Source organism: Ahaetulla prasina, chromosome 10 (assembly GCF_028640845.1).
Source record: "Ahaetulla prasina isolate Xishuangbanna chromosome 10, ASM2864084v1, whole genome shotgun sequence".
Taxonomy (NCBI): domain Eukaryota; kingdom Metazoa; phylum Chordata; class Lepidosauria; order Squamata; family Colubridae; genus Ahaetulla; species Ahaetulla prasina.
Window position 1 is genome coordinate 22,657,026 of NC_080548.1, and position 24,343 is coordinate 22,681,368.

The following is a 24,343-nucleotide window of genomic DNA, read 5'->3' on the forward strand; positions in this document are numbered from 1 at the left end:
GGTAGAAAAAAAATAAGGTAAGAGAGATGCAGTAGGTGAATGGGGATCCCAGGATAGTTCAGGTGGGTCCTTGGCTTACAACCATTCCTTTAGTGACTGTTCAAAGGGACAACAGCACTAAAAAAAATAATTTATGACAATTTTTCATACTTACGACCGTTGCAGCATCCCCATGGTCATGTGATCAAAATTCAAACACTTGGCAATTGACTCATATTTATGATGGTTGCAATGTTCCGGATGCAGGTGATCTTTTTTTTCTGACAAGCAAAGTCAACGAGGAAGCCATGATTCACTTAATAACTGTGTTACTAATTTAAAAAATGCAGCGATTCCCTTAACAACTGGCAAGAAAGGTCATAAAATGGGGCAAAACTCACTGACTAGTCTTGCTTAGCAACAGAAACGTTGCGCTCAATTGTGGTCATAAATCGAGGACTTAACCTCGGATATTTGCAGCTCAAGATTAATCCGTGGGGTCCTTGGTGCTCTCTGAGCTTGGTGGTTTTCTTGAAGACATTTCATTTTCAATGTAGGCATTATCAGCGCTAGTACGGGTGCTCCCTTCTAGCGCTAAAGAAGTTACCTATTATTTTGCACTGACTGCATCAGAAACAGTGGGAGAAGCAATTGTTGATTAATAGGGCTCCTTCAATGCATTCCTGAACTGTCGGTACCAGGGGTGAAGTGCTCCTGGTTCGGACTGGATTGGCCGATCCGGTAGCGATGGCGGGTGGTGGTTCGGAGAACCGGTAGCAAAAATCCCTAACCCATGCCCGCCCGTTTCCCCACTTGCCGCTTCTTTTAAAAAATGCATTTACAAGGTTAAAAAAAAAAGGCTCTGACGATCACAGCTGAGCTGCCTGTTCATCAGAGCCTTTTTTAAAAACTTTTTTTGATTTAATAATTTTATTAAATATACAATTTAAAACCATTAGACGTGGTGCGACTTGTCTGGTACAAACTTTTCTAACACTTTTTCTTTTGTATTGATTATAATATAACATGCACATTCCATATATACTTTTTTTACATTCAATCACAGTCGTTATATACATATTCCCTTCGTATCTATTCAAATCCTGTTTTCTCCTAATATTTCTTATATTATTTTATTTATTTTTCTCCCGTTCTTCATTTTGTTTCTAATTCTCTAGAAAGAATTCAGCCAAATAGGTTGTAAAAAAAATGCTTTTAAAAGTAAAAGAAAAGATCACGCGCCACAGCTGATCACCCCCCCCTGCGCTGTTCTACTTACCCCATGCCTTCTTTTGGCATGCACTGCGCGCGCACCTCGCATTCGGTGTGTGGTGCACACTGCGCATGCATGCAGCGCTCATGCGCATCCAGCAAACCGGTAGTAAACCGGTTCAGATTTCACCACCGATCTGCACCAATCTCAGTTGACCTCCCTGTGAGCTACCTGGGAGGATCCATGCTTCAGACGATACAGCTGGGACCCTTATTGAGAAATAACTTATTCCATTAGATGCTGGAATCTCGCTACGTCAGTCTACCTTGGCGTGACCCACTTGTGATGACAGATCCACGTCAGCTTGTGTTAGAGCAGGATTACACCAACGCACAAAACATTCATTCATGGATATTAAAGATTTGGAAAACGATCTTCTAAGCATCTCTTAGAACGATGGTCCTTCTGGCCTTTGTAACAATATATTTGATGTGTACGGAGAAAGAAGACGGGGGGGGGAGGGGGCTTTGGGTTCAAATCCGGCAGCTTGATCCCAGTTAGCTTGTCCTCCCCTGTTCCTTCAACAGTTAGGAAGGAAAGTTTTTCAGTCCCTCCCTTCCTGAATTCCAGAGGTGATGGACTTTGGTCCCCCTAATCTCCCAACGAACCATTCAGCTTTTCGTGCCCATCACATCTGGAGAGTGACCTTTGTGCCCGAGATGGGTGAGAGGCTTCTGTGCCTCCATCAATGCCTCTGAATTGTTTTGTCTTATTCCTGGGCAGAGGCCTGGAGGAACGTAGTCCATGGGGTTGGACACGACTTTGCAACTAACAACAATTCCTGGGTAATCATCCAGGCTTGGTTTTGTTTGTGCACCTACAAAAATGGAAGATTTTGGAAGCAGGGGTGGGTGTGGATAATGGGGGGGGGGGCTGCCTGCCTCCATCCAGGTGATAACCCCCTTTCAGCTCTTTCCTAATACAGCCACTACCAGCCCTAGAAAAGGGAGGTGGCTGATTTATACACAAGGACCGGGGAATGTGGGAAGAAACAATAAATAATGTTTTTTTAAAAAAATATATGTGCTAAAAAAGGAGGAGGAAAGTGAATTCTCCCCAGCCGCTGGGTTTCTTCTACAGGGCAGGGCCGGCGGGCACCAGCGCCAATGAACTGGACCGAGGACCTGGCAAAAATATCAGTGCCTCCGGGGATGGTGTGTGTGTGGGGGGGCAATAGAGAAAGTATCTAATATAATGAACATTTTTTTGGGGGGGAGGGAAAGTGCTCAAGGTTGCTTCTGGGAGCGGCGGAGTGGCGGGGGGGGGGAGCAGATCCAGAGTTGCCGGCTGCGCTAACAGAAGCCCCTTTGTGCAGCCCCCTTCCAGCTGCTTCGCCGGGCTCCCCTTTTGGCTTTTTATATTTTATATGCATCTATCTATCCATAAATTGATATCGATACTTTGCAAAAAAAACAAAAACCCTTTCGTGTTGTTTGCACTAATAAGAAAGAGCTGGTGTTGCATTGGGCGGGGGGGGGGAGCAGAAGATACTCTCTACTTCCCCCACTCCAGCCGCGCCACCACCGCCGCCTTCTCGTGGCCTCGGCTCCCATCCCCTTTTGTTGCAAGCGACCGATCGATCCCCGCTACTACTACTATTCCTCCGCCGCCGCCTCCTCCCCTCCTCCGCCACCTCCTCCGCTCTTTCTCCCGAAGGCTGAGCCCGCCCCCGCAGCCAGCCAGCCAGCGAAGCCAACGAGCGAGCGAGCGAAGGAGGCACGAGTGCGCCATCCCCGCGCACACCTCGCCTCTCGCCTCGCCTCCGCTTGCCCGGCTGCCTCGCGCCTCCAGGGGCCGGCTGGAGATCAGGAAAGGAGGACGGACCATCACCACCACCAGCAGCAGCAGCAACAGCCGAGGGGCCGGGCCGGAGCAAATCGGGGTGGCGTCGTCGGAGTCGGAGTCGTAGCCGGAGCCGAGCGGCTGCGCTGCGCCCTCCCCTATTGTCTCCGTTCTGGCTCGGGCGGCCGTCGGCGCGGCACAGCGGACTCGCGGCGCCATGGTGGTGAGTGAAGGCGCGGGGTGGGCAGGGCAGGGCAGGAGGGGTCTCCTGCCCGCCTGCTTGTCTGTCTGTCTGGCGGGGGGGGGAGAAGAAGGGGAGGGGGCGGCGATGGGCAAGCCCGGCTCTCTCCGGCTGCCGCGACCTGCACCTGTTACCATCGAAACCCAGAAGGGGCGCCCCGCGCGACCCAGCCTCCTCCTCAGCCGCCCGCCGCGCTGACTCGGCTGGCTTCCCCACTCTCGCGCCTGGTTGCATAAGCAGCCAGGGATGAAAGTCTCCGCGGACCTTCACCTCAGCCCCCGCCTCCTCCGGACCCCCCCTCAGGTCAGGAGTCCGGGGAGGGGTGCGGTGGGGGGGGAAAGGGGAGGGCTCATTCCGAGGGGATTTCCCCCTCCCCCAACCCTCCCCGAATCGCCAAGGCTTTTCCTTCTCCCCCAGCTCCAGGGAAGCAGGCATAAAGGAAAAAAAGTCTTGGAACTCGTAAGATCTGGGCGGTTTGGATGTCCTCAGTAGACCTCCCCCCAACCCCCACAAGGCCTCAAATGGGTCTGCTTAGGAAACAGTTTTTTAAAATTGTTATTAATTATTATTATTTTTAAAAAGGTCCCTCGGGGACATCTCCAAGCCCTCCTTACCTTGGCTATCATCAACCTTAGATCAAATGTGTACATATGGTAAATATTAGATGCCATTCACATCCCCCCCACCCACTCATTACCTTTTCTTCACTTTACATAAGCTCAGTTCTTGGGAAGCTGTTAAGATATAGTTCCCAGGCCTGGTTAGCTGGATTTGCACTCTTAAGAAGCAAGAAAGGCAGAAGAAGTAGGCCATTAAGAGGAGAAATGGAAATGTCAGTGATGCTAAGTGGAATCTTATCCTATTTTCTGCCTGGAGACTTATTCTGATATGTTATTTTCAAAACCAACAGGCAAAGTGCCTGATATTTGGGGGTTGATAGAAGCACCTAACATAAAAGACAGTTCCTTTCTTCTGCCTTAACCCAATCAGGTCCAAAGGCCACACTTTTTGTTGTCTTCCCATTCTGGGGCATCGCCTCCCATCATCCACAGCTGAGTGGTAATGGCTTATGAGAGCTGGAATCTAATACTTAAAAGAAATCCGACATAATGCTGGCTCACATATCCTATTCAGTGCTATTTTGCTTTAGTTGCGGTTGTTGAATAAGCCTCAGTATCTTCACACGTGGGCTAAAGCCATAAACCATGATTCGCAAACATCAGTAGCTGGATATATGTAACCTAGGTTAAACCGGTCATATAATGGTTTTAGAGTGATAGATAAATCTGTTTATTCATATCTCGTTCTATGTATACTTTGGCTGAGTGGACGGGAATAATAGTGTGGTTTTTTTTAAAATCTGTCCAAAAAGAAAGTAAAACATGGCTTAAGATAGGCTTGGTTTCACAGGCTGTCCTCCTGCTATTCAACTAATCAAACAAGTTTTGCAGGTTTTTTGAATCAGATCCAAAAATCTGTAAACCTTTTTTCCCCCACCAGTTATGACGTGTGTGTGTATATACCATAAGGAAGGGTCATTTTCTTGAATTTTTTTTTAGAACTGTCCACCCTCGTAACTACTTAGCTTTATTCTTTTGAGCAAAATAATATTCTCAGCTATCCTTCCTTTGCTTTCTCAATGCAACCCCCCTTTCCCTACTCTCTTTCTTCCTATCCCCTTAGAAGTAATGTTCCCCCCCCACTGCATAAATGTGAACCTATGTAAAAAGGTAAGTCATGTTTCATATTTATCCTAAAGCAGGAACAACATCCTCTATTCCTGCATATATATGCACAGTGAAAATGCAAATGTTATAAAACAAACAAACAAATCCTTGCTTGAGATCTAGGTCAGTGTTTCTCAATCTTGGCAACTTGAAGATGTGTGGACTTCAACTCCCAGAATTCCCCAGCCAGGATAGTGAGAATTCTGGGTGTTGAAATCCACACATCTTCAAGCCAATGGTGAAATCTGAACCGGTTTTGCTACCGGTTCTCTGGCTGCACTTGCGCAGTGCACACCACGCACCAAATGCAAGGTGCGTGCACACGCACACAGTGCACGCCAAAAGGAGGTATGGGATAAGTAGAACAGCGCGTGGGGGGGTGTGATCAGCTGTGGCGCGCGATCTTTTTTTTTTTACTTTTAAAAGCATTTTTTTACAACCTATTCGGCCTTTTAAAAGTAAAAGTAAAAAAAAAGGGCTCTGACAATTAGGCAGCTCAGCTGGGATCGTCAGAGTCCTTTTTACCTTTTAAAAGCATTTTTTAAAAGAAGCGGCAAGTGAGGAAGTGGGCGACTGGGCATTGGGTGGGCATGGGTGGGGGAGGGCAGGGATTTTTGGTACCAGTTGTCCAAACCACTTGCCGCCATCGCTACCGGATCGCTTGATCCGGTCTGAACCAGGAACATTTCACCCCTGCTTCAAACTGTTGAGTGTTGTCTAGTGTTAAGAAACACTGGTCTAGGCGCAGAAGACAATGGCAATGAGGTTCAGTGGTAACTGGGATCATCCCTAGAGTAGCCCTACCATTAAGGTGGGCAGCAGCTTGGATAGCTCACCCATAACTCATTATATGTGGGAGCATCTGTATTCCTTATGTTGGCGCCAAACAACCAAACCTATGTTCAATAAGTTAACATTAATCTCTCCCTCCAAACCAACCAACTAACCAACCAACCAACCATAATGGACAGTGTTGGCCTGCTCCCTATAAAGTAAGAGTCATTGGCCAGTAAAATCAGTATGAAACAAATAGACCTATGGGTAGTGGTGGGATTCAAGTCATTTAACAACCGGTTCTCTGCCCTAATGATTTCTTCTAACAACCAGTTTCCCAAACTGCTCAGAAAGTCAACAACCGGTTCTCCCGAAGTGGTGCGAGCCGGCTGAATCCCACCACTGCCTATGGGCCACCTCTAGGTGAGATGGGCACCACATAAACCTGATAAACAAACAAACAAACTTGGCTACAAGATAAGCAAGCTCTTTTTGGTTAGCCTTGGCTGTTCTAGTTACACGTTGAACGCCATATTCTGACAACCAATCCTGCTCAAATCTTAGACCGTCTGGAAGGTGCAAATAAGAAATGGAAGCCCTGACCTGAACAATTAGGATAGGAGAAAAAAAAAGGGCCTCTTCTTTTATCATTGTTCAGTATTTTGCAAGCTTTCCTAGAAATGTACACCTGATAGTTACATCTATTTGAAATGACAAGTTTTTTAGATAGCGTAGAGAGAGAGACCATAAATACTTTCTTTCCCAACTGTGAGAGACGGGAGAAAGATACCCAAGTGATAAATCTTGCACTGCTTTTCAGAAATCTTGGTTAAAAAATTCAGCTTCTTAAATTTGGGTGAAAGGGTGATGATCGTTTCAGAATATCGTTGTATCTTGCCCACTTGAGAGCAAGTTAACCTAGTACTAAAGATTGAAGAGAATAATTGTAACTCAGGGTTGAACTTGTGAGGTTCTTGGTGCTCTCTGAGCCTGGGGTTTGTTTTTTTTTGACAGACATTTCATTACCAAACTAGGTAACATCATCAGTGCTACCTTAGTAACCTATTACTCTTCACTCCTTCTAGCTTATTGCTTTGGTTAGTTCATCATTGATTTGTGCAGCATCTAATAGGGTGGGCACTTATGGAATATTTGGGTTATATTGCGCCAAATAAATCTAATCATTCTGCTATCTTTTGGATGGTGAGCTTTTTGTTAAGTGTTGTGAATGATAATGACAACACAAGCAGGAACTGCAATAAAAATGTAGTGTTCGGTATACTAGGCAGGTAGCCAATTATGTGTGACCTTTTCGTTGTTGTGTCATCACTTCCTATTCCTTGGTTTTCTATCCTATTGTAGGAAACATTATTCTGTGGTCATTAAGCATGATGCTTCAATTGGATTGAATTGTTCTATTGGGTTCTCTCTTAATCCCCCCCCCTCTCTCTCTCCTCACAATTGTTACAATTCTCCACACCTATGTTAAGCTCTATTATAGTAGAGGATTTTTTATTTTGCTTTCATACAGATTGGTCCTTTGGGAATTATCTAGAATTGGGCAACTTCCAGATTTCCAGATTTGAGGAGAGCTTAACCCAGTGATGGTGAACCTTTTAGGCACCAAGTGCCCAAAGTTCACGCCCAAACTGCAACACACGGGCGCATGCATGGACACCCCGCCCAAAATGCATGCGTGCCCTCCCGTGCATGTGCAGCAGAGACCAGAAGATCAGCTGGCTGGCAGAAACCACATGCACATGTGTGGCAGAGACCCGAATCATAGCTGGGGCGACAGCGCGCGTGCCCACAGAGAGGGCTGTTGTGTACCACCTCTGGCACGCATGCCATAGGTTCACCACCACTGGCTTAACCATTCACTCTACTGATTGACTTAGATGGAGAATTAACGTGCACCTGCCAAAATATGCTCTAAATAAATGCAGAGTTTAGAAAAGAAAGGAGCCCTGAATAGTTTAAATTATGTCAAAGACATTTGAGGGTAGTGTGAATTTCTGCAAAGACTTTATGGAATGCTTTTTTTTTTTTTAAATCACACCTGTTATGGAGTATATCCAGAATGTGATGAATGTTGACAATCCCAGTTTTATTTTATTTATTTATTTATTTATTTATTTTGTCACAACAGTATATATAAGCATAAGCATGAAAGTAACTATATAATCTATAAGCATATATATAAGCATAAGTATGTAATAACTAAATTAATTGGATATAATGAAAAGAATAGGACAAGAACGGTAGGCATGTTTGTGCTCTTATGCACGCCCCTTACAGACCTCTTAGGAATGGGGTGAGATCAATAGTAGACAGTTTTTGGTTAAAGCTTTGGGGATTTTGAGAAGAGACCACAGAATCTGGTAGTGCATTCCAGGCATTAACAACTCTGTTACAGAAGTCATATTTTCTGCAATCAAGATTGAAGTGGTTAACATTAAGTTTAAAACTATTGTTTGCTCTTGTATTGTTGTGATTGAAGCTAAAGTAGTCTTCAGCAGGAAGGACATTCTATCAGTTATATCTATCAGTTGGTTCTTCTACATACAGTAAATGCTCACAGCCTCTGCTACACAAGTCACATGTGAACACTGACAGTCCTCTATAGCAGGGGTCTCCAACCTTGGCAACTTTAAGACTTGTGGACTTCAACTCCCAGAATTCCTCAGCCAGCAAAGTTGGCTGAGGAACTCTGGGAGTTGAAGTCCACAAGTCTTAAAGTTGCCAAGGTTGGAGACCCCTGCTCTATAGCTTTCCAGATAACAGTTTTTATTGCCAGCTTCCGCTAAGACTTGACTTATCTCAGCCTGGTTTCTTGTTGATGGGAGAAACCAAAGGTGTTGATGTTAGGTGGCCATCAAATTTTAGCTTTTCACAATCTGTAATAAAAAGCTCCATATGGGTTTGAGATATTGCTTTAGAAAAACTGATGATGGAGCAAGATTAAGATATTAAACACAGAACCAGTCAGAGAGGTACTTTCTGTGAGAATGCACACTGTAGGGAAAAACAATTTTAGGAAGAAAAGATTGCTTTTTTTGAAGATCGATAGCGGCCTTGCTTATCAGTTTGGGGCATAATTTTATGGGTAGCAGCAAATAAAGGGAAGTCGCCACATGATAATGCAACAGCGACATTTAAGAAGCAGTTCCTTTTTCAATATCCACACCAGATTTCCAAATACTGCACAACATTTGTTGCAATGCTTGAGGAAATAAACGTATTGTTGAAGTTTTCTTGTAGCAACATGGCTTGTGGAGAATTAAGCCAAAGAAACTCAAGAGTTTTGATTAATGGTATTTATTAGCAAAAAGGTTGAGAATATAACTCAAAAATTCTAGCAAGAATTCTATTTTCAGATGAGAAATCTATATATAGATAGTCCTCGACTTACAACAGTTATTTAGCTGACCGTTTTCAGCACTGAAAAAAGTGACTTATGATCGTTTTTCACACTTACGACCTTCGTAGCGTCCCCGTGATTATGGGGTCAAAATTCAGATGCGTGGCAACTGGTTCATACTTATGACCATTGCTGTCTTCCAAAGTCATGTGACTTACCTTTTGCAACCTTTTGACAAACAAAATCAATGGGGAAGCCAGATTCACTTAACAACCGTGTTACTAATTTAACAATCTCAGTGATTCACTTAACAAATCAGGCAAACAAGGTCGTAACTTGGGACAAAACTCACTTAACAAATGTCTCACTCAACAACAGAAATTTTGGGCTCAATTGTGGTTGTAAATCGAGGACTACCTGTATAGACAATTTAAAGTGGCAAGATTCTGGTTCTTTTTCTGCATTTTTTGGTGTTATAAGGGTTGAGTGTTTAGGAAAGATGGTGAAAGGATCAAGCATCTGTTCTAGACATTTTAACAATTTGCATATTATGCTTATGATCCAATGTCGACTTTTAAGTACAAATCAGGATTTTGTAAATGAAAATGCTCAGTGATTCATTTAAGATCCTTAAGAATAGAATAGAATAGAATTTTTTATTGGCCAAGTGTGATTGGACACACAAGGAATTTGTCTTGGTGCAGATGCTCTCAGTATACGTAAAAGAAAAGATACGTTCATCAAGATTCATAAGGTACACAACACTTAATGATAGTCATAGGGTACATATAAGCAATCAGGAAACAATATCAATATAAATCGTAAGAATACAAGCAACAAGGTTACAGTTATACAGACATAAATGGAAGGAGATGGGTGATGGGAACGATGAGAAGATTAATAGTAGTGCAGACTTAGTAAATAGTTTGTCAGTGTTGAGAGAATTATTTGTTTAGCAGAGTGATGGCATTCTGGAAAAAACTGTTCTTGTGTCTAGTTATTCTGGTGTGCAGTGCTCTATAGCGTCGTTTTGAGGGTAGGAGTTAAGACAGTTTATGTCCAGGATGTAAGAGGTATGTAAATGAATTGAATTGCATTAATGTATTGATTTGACTAAATTTACAGAGATTTGGGCTCAATTGCTCATCAGTTATAGCACTTACTGGGTGATCTTAACCAGATAGCATATCTCAGCATATTTCCATGCTCTGTAAATGTATTTGTTTATTTTCTGTTTAATATCTTGTAAACGTGTGAGCAAGATACTAACATTCCCTGTTGTATTTTCAGCAGCTCCTATGGAAATGTGATTACTATTTAAAAGTCTTCTCAATTTTTTTAGCTTTGCTCTTCGATCCCAGCAGATTCTTAGCATGGCTTATGAGGCAAATTAAATTAGTGTAAACAATTTTAAGAAATTACTGTAAAGAAGTAATTAGCTGACAGAGCAAATCCAATTTTTACCTGTTGCTCCCGAGATGTTAAACAGCATCAGGTGCATTTGAGGATAAGAATTCCAGACCTGGCTACTTCCTTCCAAACAACCCTAAACATTCATGCATCATACTAAATTATAATGTGAATTTTCTGGTTCTGACTTCAGATAGATACTTAACATGCAGTGTGGCTTATTAGCAGTGGGTCTATAAACCAATTCAGTTGTTCAATAAACTATGTGTAGCAACCCCCTTCCCTTTTTTTTCTTGTGGGTTGGGGGCAGATGGACTTTTGCCTGCTTGATTGGAAACTGGGATGCTCTGGAGGGATTTGATGGTTCTTTTCTTTTCAAGTTCCATTCTCTCAACTAGGCTTTGAAGGCCAAGTTGGAGGATGGTTTTTGTTCTCTGACCACGCTTCCAGGAAAGGAAAATTAGAGGGAGAAGGGGAAAAAAAATATTCCATTACATTGCAGGTTCTTTTCATAACAATTAACTTTGAACAGCTTAATTAATACTGACCCACTGAAAATTTCAAAACCACACTGAGTCAGAAACCCTACATCATCCAACAGGTCTGCTGGCTCATATCATGGCCTCCAGGCTGGTGGATATTTTGTCCCACTTTTGGAGAAGGTCTCCACCCAAAAGCAATTCCTTGTGCTTCACTTAGGTGTTCCTCTCCCATAGAAGTAAATGTGCAGTTCCAGAGGATAGATACAGTGGTGAAATCTTGAACCGGTTTGCTACTGTTTGCTAGCTGTGCAATGCAAACCACGTGCCAAATGCGTGCTGCGTGTGCATGCACAGTGCACACCAAACACATGCCGTGCATGCATGCACACTACACTCCAAAAGGAAGCTTGGGAAGGTAAGTAGAATGGGGGGGGGATCAGCTGTGCCGCATGATTTAGATTCACTAGAAAGCAGGATTTCTAGCGATTTTAAATTGAGCAGCACAGCTGATCATCAGAAATACCGGTTCGGAGGAAGCGGTAGCTTTTTTAAAACTACCGGTTCTCCCGAACCGGTGCGAACCAGTAGCATTTCACCACTGGATAGATAGTAATTCTTCATCTCTTCTAGTCCTGGCCTTTTAGAGCAGTCTTCTTCAGCTTAACCCTATCAGATGTTTTGAGTCACAATTCCTATGTATCACCTGCCCAAATTAGGCATGATGTGAGTTGTAACTCAATATGTGTTAAGGATGCTCAGGAACAGAAAACCGGTTTAAGGTTGGAAGATCAAAACCAGCTCCTGGAGCACTGTATGACTTGAAGATCACATAGATTTTGGGTCTGTGCTTAAACATCTAAAAGGTTTAGGAGCCAGATGGTTGCCTCAGAAAGCGTTCGTTTTCTCCAGAAATGCATAGTAAATATAACACAGGAGGTGACATCAGCATACTTCACCACAACCAACAGCCTGGAAGGAGGAGCTGGGGAATGGCAATACCAATAGACACGTGATTTTGCAAACCTATGATTTTGAAAGAAAAAGGAAGCGTTGGTTTGAAGTTTGCACAGTGATCTGTCAATTTCCAGTTATACTGTGGTTTACATTAGCAACAAATATAGTTTTTGTATCATGAAAGGGATGGCTTTGTTCTTTGATCCCCACTTAAAAGGAGGGCTTTTTTCAGTTATTAGCACTTCAGCAGTTTATCAGACTCCGCAAAGTGGGAGGAGATACAGAGATGGCGAGAAACCTGGATACAAGCTCTACAAGGAAGAATTGGAGGGTAGAGTTAAAGCATCAATTTGATAGGTGATTTTAGCCATATGTTGGTTGCCATAATTCATTTTATTTGGTTTTACTTCAGGATAAGCCTGGTTTCAAGATAGGGTGTTTTGATTTAAGGTGTAGAACACTTTATTGATTATGCAATGTATCTGATTGTAGAGCAAAATATTTTACAGCGGTGTTTCTCAACCGTGGGAACTTTAAGATATGTGGACTTAAGCTGCCAGAATTCCCCAGCCAGCATTGGATTCCTGGAGTTGAAGTCTACATATCTTAAAGTTTCCAAGGTCGAGAAACACAGTTTTACGTGATAGTAGAGTAATAGAATAACAGAATGACAGTTGGAAGAGATCTTGGAGGTCTTCTAGCCCAACTCCCTGCTTAAGCAAGAATCCCTAGAAGGTTTCAGACAAATGGTTGTCCAATCTCTTTGTAAAAACCTCCAATGTTGGAGCATCCAAAACTTCTGGAGGCAAGTCTCGCCACTAGAATCTTAAAGCAGGAATTGCAGAAGTTGGATTTTAAAGGAGATCTCCTGCAGGACAAGATCACCTTTCAACTCTTACGATTCTGTTCAAGGCAAATTGTGAGCTCAAATCAAAATGATACTATTGTAGTATTGTACTCCTCTTGTTGGTTCTCTTCCATTTATATTTTATTGGAAGACACCTAGATATCTTATCTTATGCTATGCAGAAGTCAGTAAGCAAAGCAGCTACTATCGGTATAATTATTGGCACAGTGATTCGAGTGCAGTACTGCAGGCTACTTCTGCTGACTGCCAGCTGCCTGCAATTTGGCAGTTTGAATATTACCAGGCTCAAGGTTGACTCAGCTATCCATCCTTCCAAGGTCGGTAAAATGAGGACCCAGATTTTTGGGAGGCAATATGTTGACTTCGTAAAACTGCTTAGAGGGGGCCGTAAAAGCACTGTGAAGCGTTATATAAGTCTAGGTGCTATTGCTACACTGGGAAGTACCAGCATTAGAAGCCATCCTTGGGTTGCAAACAGTGGTGGGTTTCACATTTTTTTACTACCGGTTCTGTAGGTGTGGCTTGGTGGGCATGGCATGGTTTGGTGGGCGTGGCAGGGGAAGGATACTGTAAAATCTCCATTCCCACTCCACTCCAGGGGAAGGTTACTGCAAAATCCCCACTTCCTCCCAATCAGCTGGGACTTGGGAGGCAGCAAATAGATGGGGACAGGGCCAGTCAGAATTTTTACTACTGGTTCTCCGACCTACTCAAAATTTCCACTACCGGTTCTCCAGAACTGGTCAGAACCTGCTGAAACCACCCTCTGGTTGCAAAGCTCACTGCATTTTGAGCCACCCTCTTTCCTTCAACCTCACCTACCTCACAGGGTTCTTGCAAGGACAAAAGGGTGTGTGTGTGTTTGTTTGTGTGTGTGTGCGTGGTATCCATATTTTTTTGTGCCACTGAGTTCTTTAGAGGATGGTTGAGATAACAGTGACGATAATAATTTTAATAGTTAGCTTTCACTGGAGGTATATTCCACTAATTAAACATCCCAACAAGACACGGTTTACTTGCTTTCGATGCAAGATGGCAAAATTGGAATTGGATTATTGCATTTTTGGAGGCTGTTTGGAAGAGAAAAAGAGAGAGAGAGTGTGGATGTGTCAGATAAATGTATTTCTTCCTGTGCAGCCACTCAAGACTTTCTGGAACATATTTGAGGAGTGGAGAGGGGGAAGGGAAGAAGGGGAAATTCTGTTGCATAAGCGGAAGTCTACTCATACCACATCTGATAACAATCCCTGGGATTAGCTTCTTGAGCCCCCATGAAATTTCTCTGACAGCTATTTCTTCTCTTGGTTGGTGTGTGGAAATAGAGCACAACAGTTGAGCAAAGACAAGTGACCTCGGAGCCACGCTGCATGTGATAAGTTAAATTTGTGCATACTTGGCTTGTTTTTTTTTAACCATGCAGGCTCGGAGCACAGACAGCATTGATGCAACAGGCGAGGGACAAGTCCGTACTTTGGGCAACGCCACCAGTAACCTCAAGGGAAAACCAATCAAGAGGTAACTCGGAGGCCGAGGAAGTGCTGGGGAGCATGGGCTTGCGACATGCGGGCAAACTTGAGTTTTGTCAGCTCCTCCCAGCTGGAGGGCTCTTAACATCTTACTCAAAAGATAATCTGCAGTTATTTCCTCTTTCTGTTCTTAATGGATTTGCCACAGTAGGAAGAAAAATAGAAGTGGTAGCAAAAGATAGACTAAATCAGGGGTCTCCAACCTTGGCAACTTTAAGACTTGTAGACTTCAACTCCCAGAGTTCCTCAGCCAGCAAAGTTGGCTGAGGAACTCTGGGAGTTGAAGTCCACAAGTCTTAAAGTTGCTAAGGTTGGAGACCCCTGGACTAAATAGAGTAAATAATGAAGGAGGCTTCTCCAGGCATCCCGCATTCCCAAATTTGGGGCCTTCCAGATGTCTTGGAACTTCTTTCAGAATTCCTGGCCATCATGCTGGGGACTGCTGGGTCTTGCAGCCTCACCTGGAGGTTCCAGGTGGCAGAAGACTGGTCCACGTCATCAAGCAGTTGAATTAAAATGGAGATAAATACAAAACAATTAAGGAAAGAGAGGCTGAAGAGTTTACAGTAAGGCTGGGCTTCGAGCGATTGCTTTTAATATTTTCCCTAAAATAAGAGATGGAGAGGTTAGGCTTCCCAGAAGCCCTAACCAGCACGGCCATTGATGAAGGATGCTGAGAGCTGCACAGTTTCACAGTTTCTTCACCTTGGCCACAGATCATAATGCTTTGGCTTCCTGATAAGATGGAAAATTTGAAATTTTCAATTTCCTCGATTCGTTTCCCGCATCTTTTCCTTGCTCCGCAGGCTTTCCATCACACGAGGCCATTTTCCCAAGCTGACCGAATGTGCTCATTTCCACTATGAGGCCGTGGATTTCGGACACATCCAGGTGTGAATGCATTCCCCCCACCTTCCTTTTCCAAGGACATGGACATTCCTTGGAGCTTGGATGTCTTTGACAAAAAGGGCATTTAGGAGCGGGTAAATGGTGTAATGATGTTAAAATTGAAATGCATCCTATAACTGTTTTTTTTGTTTTGTTTTGTTTTGTTTGCTCTTTCCAGCTTCAGTTTGCCCCCGATCAAAATGAAAACCTCAACAATCTGGAAGAGGGCAGCCTTTTATTCCCTGTTCAGGTTACCTGTCAGGTGAGAGACAAAAATGGTAGTCAAAACCTGTTGAGTTAGCTTCCTAGAGTTACACTCTTCTCATCTAATGCAGATTAGCGATTAGTTGCTACTAATCCAAGAAGGAAAGGTTACCCATATAATTAACTACTGTGCAAATTACTGAAACTCTCCTATAGATATAAGGCCTGGTCCAGTATAAGGCTATTTATTTATTTATTTGTGAGATTACTATGCCGCTGTTTCTGTAGAAGATCAAAGCTGTGTACAAAGGGCTCCTCCCTCTTATTTTCTGCAGCCATTTGTTCACCGTAACATATCTACGAGATACGTTGGGCTGAGAGAGACAGTGGCTAACTCAAAAGGCAACTGGACTTTGTTTTTCCTTGGAAAACATTTCACTTCGCATCCAAAAAGCTTCCTCAGTTCTTTCAGTCAAAACTGAAGAAGCTTCTTGGATGAGAAGCGGAACTAGAGGTGGGATTCACTTAAATGTGAGCGCTTGCACCTTCCATGCATGCTTGGCCTTCTGCGTATGCTCTTTGCTCGCATGCGCGACTTCTGTGCATGCGGCAGGCCTCAAAAACATGGCTAAATAGGACGACATTACATCCAGGCGGGTAGGCGGGGCCTACCACAGTCACCGCTATCAGTTCACCTGAACCGGATATAACCGGTTCACCCGAACCGGATATAGCTGGCTGAATCCTATCTCTGAGCACAACGTCTTCAAGGAAAAACAAAGTCCAGTTGCCTTTTGAAAAAGCACCTTTGGGATAACCATGACCTGGATGACTGAGAATCTCCAGAGACATTTGACTAACTCAAAGTTTCCATGGCTGAAGCTGGACTCAAACCTCTGTAATCACCTACCACACGTTGTAGTCATAAGAACTAAATGCATTTTATATATGTTGGATTTGACATACAAATAGGCATCGTGTTGATAGGCTTCAGTCTTACCGATAAAGCCACTTAACAACGTTGCCTTACTTTGGTCCAGGGGAAAAGCTGGCAGGTACATCGCAGCTATGAGGAATTCCGCACCTTGGATGCTCACCTACATTGCTGTATCTTTGACCGGCGTTTCTCTCAGCTTCCTGAATTGCCACCCCTCAGCCATGTGCAAGCTCATCCTGAGGTGACTGTCTGGGAACCATTTTGCAGTTTGTGTGCGTAAGGGAATACTTTCTGTGGCCAGCTAATATTTCCCATTGGAAATATTGGGTTGACCCAGAGGTGGGATTTATTTACCTTCCCTACCGGTTCGCAAATGCGAGTGCACCCACCTTCCACGCATGCTCGGCCGCCTGTGCATGCTCTTTGCTTATGCATGCGCCTTCCACGGAAGCACATGGCCTCCAAAACCTGGCTAAATAGGACAGCATTACATCCGGGCAGGTGAGCGGGTCCTACCGCCGTCTCGCTACCTGTTCGCCCGAACCGAACTTATTTTTATTTTTTCACATTGGCTGAATCCCACCACTGTGGTTGATCTTTTAAGTTCAGTAAATATGAAGGTTGCTCAATGTCTTCAGGTTTGTTGCTTGGTAGCAACCATGATATGTCATCTTGTACGATGAATAATGGAAGAATAATCAGAGGGGTCTCCTATTACACTACTAATAGCATCAACTTTTCTATCAAAATTTTGGAGGAAAAATCTCACCTGGAATACGGGAATGGGTTCTAGCTTAGAAGTTGCATAAATTGAAGCCAGAAGATCCTTGGTATTGTCATTTGAAGGGTTCAAAAGGAAGGTTATTTGAAAGCCATCTACAAGATTCTAGGACGTGGTTATATATGTATGGATTTCAATTCCCAGAATCTCTCGTACTGCATGATGTCTGAGGAATTCTGGGAACTGAAGTCCTCACTTCTTAAAGTTGCTGACCTTGAGAAATACTGCTCTAGAAAATAATTGCTATTCAGAGTAGACATTCCTGGATAAGATGATCTGCTATGAAGAACTTTTTCCAAATGGGGACGTTTCTTAACCACTCTCTCAATCTGTTGTTGGTTCTTCTTGAGATTTGAATTTGGAAAAGACTATAGCTATTTATGAGGGACGCGGTGGCTCAGTGGCTAAGACACTGAGCTTGTCGATTGAAAAGTCGGCAGTTTGGTGGTTCAAATCCCTAGTGCCGTGTAACGGGGTGAGCTCCCGTTACTTGTCCCAGCTTCTGCCAACCTAGCAGTTCGAAAGCACATAAAAAATGCAAATAGAAAAATAGGCACCACATTCGGTGGGAAGGTAACAGCGTTCCATGCACCTTTGGCGTTTAGTCATGCCGGCTACATGACCACGGAGACATCTTTGGACAGCACTGGCTCTTCGGCTTTGAAACGGAGATGAGCACCGCCCCCTAGAGTCAGGAACGACTTGCAAGCATGTGCGAGGGGAACCTTTACCTTTACCTTCTAGCTATTTATATTGTTTATTTCTCTCCTTTACAGCTCCTGGTGCCCATGCTTTCGCAGTATCTGGAGAAGCTCTCTGCTATCGTGGATAGCAATATCAATTGCAGCCCAGTTCTCACCTGGATGGAAGTGAGACTCCAGAGCATGTTTTGTGGACTGAAAGCCAGCAAATTAAAGATGGGAGGTTGGAGGGAGAGAGATAGAAAACACGGCAACTTATTTATTTTATTAAGTTTAAATGGCTCCACCCAATTCTATAGCAACTGTAATAGTAACATCATCTAAGTCAGGGGTCCCCAAACTTGGCAGCTTTAAGACTTGTGGACTTCAACTCCCAGAATTCTCCAGCCAGCCCCGTTTTGGGCCTATTAGGCCTTTCTGCAGCCTCCTGGGAGTGAAAACGGGCTGCGGGGGGCTGGGGGTGTGCCACACCCCCATGCGTCCCGTTTTGGGCATAGTAGGCCTCCCTGCACTTGCCTGGGAACCAAAATGGGGCGCATGGGGATTCCTAGAGGGGGCGGGGCCACCCAGCAATTTAACTACCGATTCCCCCGAACCGTCTGAATCCGGTTGGGTACATAGATCCCCCCAGTTGAGCTGAACTTCTATCTTGAAAAACAAAGTTGTCCTGCCAGAAAATAGATAACAATCCTACACTTATTCTACAACCCGATTTTAGAGGCCTGAAATCCAAAGGACATTTTAAAGCTGAATCCCATTAAGCTGCCTATCCCAAAGGCGCTTTTTTTTCAAGGGGCGACTGGACTTCCTGGTTTTTCTTTGACGATGTTTCGCTTCTCATCCAAGAAGCTTCTTCAGCATTAACTGAATGGTAGTGGGGAATGGAAGGATTTATACTCCTTGCAAACAGCTGGTCATTTGCATCCTTTTAGCGAGACGTTAAAGCCACCTTGAAGTTTATCTATGTCGCCACGGTCACCTGAGTTGGGTGCAGACGGATGTGCAGAATCTCCACAGATATTAAGTTGCCTACTTCCGGTTGTTTCATTTCAGATTGATAATCACGGCAACCGACTCTTGGTAAATGAAGAAGCGTCTATCAATGTTCCTGCCATCGCAGCTGCTCACGTGGTGAAACGTTACACGGCACAGGCCTGCGATGAGCTCTCTTTCGAGGTGAGCCCTGCCAGCAACAACACGTTACGTTTATCAACTTATCTTCGTAGGTTTTTTTTTTTAATTTACATTTATATCCCGCCCTTCTCCGAAGACTCAGGGCGGCTTACAGTGTGTAAGGCAATAGTCTCATTCTATTTGTATATTTACAAAGTCAACTTATTGCCCCCCCAACAATCTGGGTCCTCATTTTACCTACCTTATAAAGGATGGAAGGCTGAGTCAACCTTGGGCCTGGTGGGACTCGAACCTGCAGTAATTGCAGGCTGCTGTGTTTTAATAACAGGCTATCTTACAGCCTGAGCCACCACGGCCCACCACGGCCCTTCATGGCTGTCTAAGTTTCAGGAGTGGGCTTCAGATCCTTTAGCAACGGGTTCGCTGCCCCGTTGTTGGGTGGCCATGGCCATGGTGGGCGTGGCCTAGTCAGCCGCCTGCACTATGGCGGTGGGGGGCATTTTTCTCGCCTCCCCAGGCTCTGGAGGCTTTCCTCGAGTCTCCAGGAGGGCAAGAAAAGCTTTCCCCGGGTCCTGGAGGCCTTCTGGAGGCCAGAAACAGGCTTGTTTCCAGATTTCCAGAACCTCCAGTAGGTCCCTTTTTTGTCCTCCCAGACCCTCCTTGCGGCCCCTGCACTTATCTGGAATGATTTGGAGACTCTGGGGAGGGGAAGGAAGGGGTGGGTGTGGCCAACCAGGGGTGGCATTTGGGGGTTTGTCGAACCCGGTCGATCCTTGCCTAGAGGATCGCCCTAACCCTGTGAAACCCTCAAAACAGGAGTGAAATGCTCCCGGTTCTGACCAGATCTAGTGATCTGGTAGCGATCGTGGCTGGTAGTTCGGCGATCCGGTAGCGATGGCAGAGCAAAGCTCCGCCCTCCCACCCGGGTGTCATTACTTCCTGGTTTTAACTAGGAAGTAATGTGTTTTTTACCTTCTGCACATGCACAGAAGGTTTTGCAGCGTGTGCACTTCCGAACCAGTAAGGAAGGTAAGTAGATTTCACCCCTGCCCCAGAAGCCCATCCCTGCTAAGCTTGTTAGGCAAACTACAGTTCCATCGCTATTCCTAGATAAAAAAAAAACACTATTTGGAAATCCGTTGTCTCAGAAGAAGATAAAGTTCCTGCCACAATTTTTCCTTTTGGGAATTATAACGGATTGTACAGGGATTGAGACTAAACTGATTCTGAATTTAATAACAGCAGCAAGACTGTTGATTGGACAATACTGGAAGAAAGAAGAGGTACCTACAATAGAAGAATGGATACTGAAAGTCATTAATTTGGCTGAGATGGCTAAAATCTCAGCTTTTTTAAAAGACAATACGCAGGAAAGATATTTAATTGAATGGAAAAAATGGATTGATTATCTACAAAATAGATATCAGATTAAGAAATATCAGATTGCCTTTGAATAATTAGAAAGTTATTTTATGTAATGGGGAGGGGGTTGGGAGATGAAAAGCTTTGGATGTGGTTAATTGGATTGGAAGGGAAAATTTTATTCTATGTTTGGTTTATGTATAACAATACTTTGTGATTGACCCGGGAAGCTGGGGGGGAGGGGGTGAAGGGAGGGGAAGGGGGTTTTTGGGGAGGGAGGGGGAAAAAGGGGGGGAAAATGTCTTTGTTTTTTTTAAAACTCTTTCAATAAAAAAAAAAAGGAAATCCGTTGTCTGTTCTTTAGCAAAAGGAAAGCAACACCCTGGCCTAGTGCAATGTTTCTCAACCTTAGCAGTTTTAAGATATGTGGACTTCAATTCCCAGAATTCCCTAGCCAGCTGGCTGGGGAATTCTGGGAGTTGAAGTCCGTATATCTTAAAATTGCTAGGACTGAGAAACACTGTTCTACTGCACTGCTTTTCAAAAGATGCACCAATAGTCCTCAACCTAATTGACCCTGAAATTATGGTTGTAAGTCGGAGTCATTCAGCGGGTCACCACATAACCGGACCTGATTTTATTACATTGTTTTGCAGTGGTTGTTAATTGAAAGCCGTGGTTTTTAAGCCAATCCATCTTACTCAGTGGGTGTTTTTGCCGGAAACTGGAAGTAAATACCAGTCACTGTCAAAAAACGTCAAAAAACATGTGACTCTGGAAACTGCAAATGGCCATAAAGGTGAGCCGGTTGCCAAGTGCCCCCAAAAATGCAATTACATAACCACGGTGAACGTGTGGTTGTCGTAACTTCGAAATCAGACCCGCGAGTAGCTTTTGGCAGGTCCTTCGTAACTTCAAATGGGTCACTAAGTGACCGGTTGTAAATCAAGATCTATCTGTAGATGATTTTCCTTAGTTGATGGGTTGTTGGCAATAAACTAATATCCATCCGCATGATGTTAATCTCTTTGCATGGTATTTAATCCCTTTTTTAAAAAATAAAATTCTGTTTATCGTAGGTTGGAGACATCATTTCCGTGATTGACATGCCCCCCAAAGAGGACAGGAGCTGGTGGCGTGGGAAGCATGCATTCCAGGTTGGATTTGAGGAACATAGCAGCTCTGTAAATGAAGCTGGGATGTTTGGCCACCATTCATGCATTTCGCATCCACTTGGGCTTAAATGGTGGTTCCCAGCGTGGTTCGCTTCCAAGGGTATGGATTTCAGGCACTGAATTCTGCAGCCAGCATGGCTGGATTGGAAAACAGTGGACGAGAACTGCCATGTTCACATTTTATCTGAAAAATGGACAAGGCCACCACAATGGGCAATTATGACAGATGATCAGCAGGATTCTGAATCTTTTCTCCTACCCATCGCTTTCCCTTAAACCAGGGGTCTGCAAACTTGGCTCTTTTAAGACTTGTGGACTTCAACTCCCAGAGTTCCTCAGCCAGCTTTGCTGGCTGAGGAACTCTGAGAGTTCAAGTCCACAAGTCTTAAAAGAGCCAAGTTTGCCGACCCCTGCCTTAGACCTTTCTCCTGCTTGCTGTTATATAAATTCCTTTGGAAGGAAGGAATCGGTGGGAATCATTTGATAACTGCTGTCTAAAATATTTCAGCACAAATAAAACAGATTTTTTTCCTTTCCAGTTTTAGCAATGTGCTATTTCCCCAGTCTTTTAATTAAAGCTGAAATCGTTTTAGTCTCCAGTCTCTTAGTTAACGTGAAACATGTTTTAGTCTCCTTTAAAAACAATCATCATCATGATTTAACGACCCCATAATTCCTTGCGGGGGGTGGGGGAGTCTGGGAAACTGAATGGAGCTAGCAAAGTGTTTTAATGGCCGGATGCCCTTCCTGTTGCCAATGCAGAGTTTTGTTCAGCAGATCTATTCTCATTTTGCCCAGAGAGAGACATATCTGCTGCTATCTAAGATCGAACTCACAGCCTCCTGATTGTGAGGTGAGAGCTCCATCTCTAGGCCACCGCAATACAGTTATCCTTTAAAAAACAATGATTAAATTAATTGTTAAGCGGTATTGAAAAAAGCGTTGATCAGTGCATAATCAATAACAGTATATGTTTATAATAAGGGGATGGGATGGCTCAGTGGCTAAGACGCTGAGCTGGTCGGTCAAAAGGTCAACAGTTCAGCAGTTTGAATCTCTAGTGCTGTGTAACGGGGTGAGCTCCCGTGACTTGTCCCAGCTTCTGCCAACCTAGCAGTTCGAAAGCACGTAAAAAAAAATGCAAGTAGAAAAATAGGGACCACCTTTGGTGGGAAGGTAACAGCGTCCCGTGCGCCTTTGGCATTTAGTCATGCCGGCCACATGACCACGGAGACGTCTTCGGACAGCGCTGGCTCTTCGGCTTTGAAACGGAGATGAAGTCGGGAACGACTAGCACGTACGTGTGAGGGGAACCTTTACCTTTTTATTTGTTTAAAATAGGATCTGGCTGGATTTGTTCCTGTGGAAGTTCTTCCTTATACGTGTATACGTGTATAATAAGTGTAAATAGGGACAGAGTGAGTTATTCCCATATAGGTAATCCTCAACTTATAGCGGCAATTGGGACTGGAACTTCCATTGCTAAGGGATGCTGCTGTTAAGTGAATCCTGCCCAATTTTACAACCTTTTTTTAACCATGGGTTGGTAAGTGAATCAACGTGGTTGTTAAACAAATTTGCCTTCTCCCATTGTCGTTGTTTGTCAGAAGCTCCCAGGAAGGTTTTAAATTGAACCGCCCTGAGTCCTTCGAGAGATAGGGCGGTATACAAATTTGAATAAATAAATAAATAAATGGCAACCATGTGACTTATGACACTGCAGCCCTCATAAAGACATGCCAATTGCCAAACCTAAATTGTGATTGGGTGACTGTGAGGATGCTGCAGTTGGTCGTAAGTGTGAGAACTGATCGTCAGCCACACTTTATTGTGCGGTTGTAAATTTGAACAGTCCTTAAGTGAATGGTTAAGGGTTGAGGACTTCCTGTAATATTGAGGCTTTGTACCAAGAGGGATTTTGTATTTTTTTTTTTCCAGGTGGGTTTCTTTCCCAGCGAATGTGTGGAACTATTCTCAGAACGTCCTAGTCCAGGAGTCAAACCAGGTGAGTGCCTCATGTGCTCTAGACTTCATGCATCAATCTAAAGCAAGGGTGTCAAACTCAATTTCATTTTGGTTGACCTCGGGATGTGTGTGTGGGGGGCGCATGGCCGACTAGCTGGGTGTGACCCAACAAGGTGGGCATTGCCAGCTTGACGCCACCCAGTGGGCGGGGTGACTGGGTGGGCGTGGCCAACTTGACACCACTCCCCCAAACTGCTGACATGTTTCCGCTTCTCACTGGGTAGACCGGGCCGAAGTCACCCTGGTCCAATGTTTCCTCTTCACATTGAGTACACTGGGCCGGCCCCTTACATTTTCCAGGACGGTCCCGCAGGCTGGATCTGACCACATCGCGGGCTGCAGGCGTCCCCCCGGGCCTTGTGTTTGACACCCTTGATCTAAGGGAATGAACTAAATGATCTGCAGGAGGAGTGAAATGCTCCGGTTCGGACCGGATTGCCCGATCCGGTAGCAATCGTGGCAGGTGGTTCGGAGAACTGGTAGCAATCGCGATGCAAGGCTCCACCCACTCGCGTGGCTGTCGTTACTTCATGGTTTTAATCAGGAAGTAATGTGTTTTGTACCCTCTGCGCATGCACGGAAAGGGTTTTCGCATGCGTAGAGGGACTGCTTGCGCATGTACTTCCGAACCAATAAGGAAGGTAAGTAGATTTCACCCCTGGTCTGCAGTCTCTTTTCATCCTCCTATCTAGCATTGGAGTAATTTGTAGTTGGTCCTTGATAAAGCAAATGACCATATGGAGAATGCTACATAAAGCA

At 44.3% G+C, this 24,343-nt stretch overlaps 1 protein-coding gene across 4 annotated transcripts in view; it reads left to right on the plus strand.

Annotated features, from left to right (window-relative positions):
* The first annotated feature begins 2,970 nt into the window (after positions 1-2,970).
* The window catches only part of ARHGAP33 (Rho GTPase activating protein 33), a 49,707-nt gene continuing 28,334 nt past the window's right edge, over positions 2,971-24,343 (plus strand). For 3 of the 4 annotated variants that reach the window (XM_058195372.1, XM_058195375.1, XM_058195373.1), the window contains exons 1-9: positions 2,971-3,257; positions 14,272-14,366; positions 15,184-15,268; positions 15,444-15,527; positions 16,510-16,647; positions 17,964-18,056; positions 18,942-19,064; positions 21,464-21,541; positions 23,498-23,564. In XM_058195372.1, coding sequence (XP_058051355.1) covers positions 3,252-3,257; positions 14,272-14,366; positions 15,184-15,268; positions 15,444-15,527; positions 16,510-16,647; positions 17,964-18,056; positions 18,942-19,064; positions 21,464-21,541; positions 23,498-23,564 — 769 coding nt within the window. In that variant the 5' untranslated portion in view covers positions 2,971-3,251. The remainder of the gene's footprint in view (positions 3,258-14,271; positions 14,367-15,183; positions 15,269-15,443; positions 15,528-16,509; positions 16,648-17,963; positions 18,057-18,941; positions 19,065-21,463; positions 21,542-23,497; positions 23,565-24,343) is intronic. The other variant, XM_058195374.1, reaches the window with a different exon arrangement.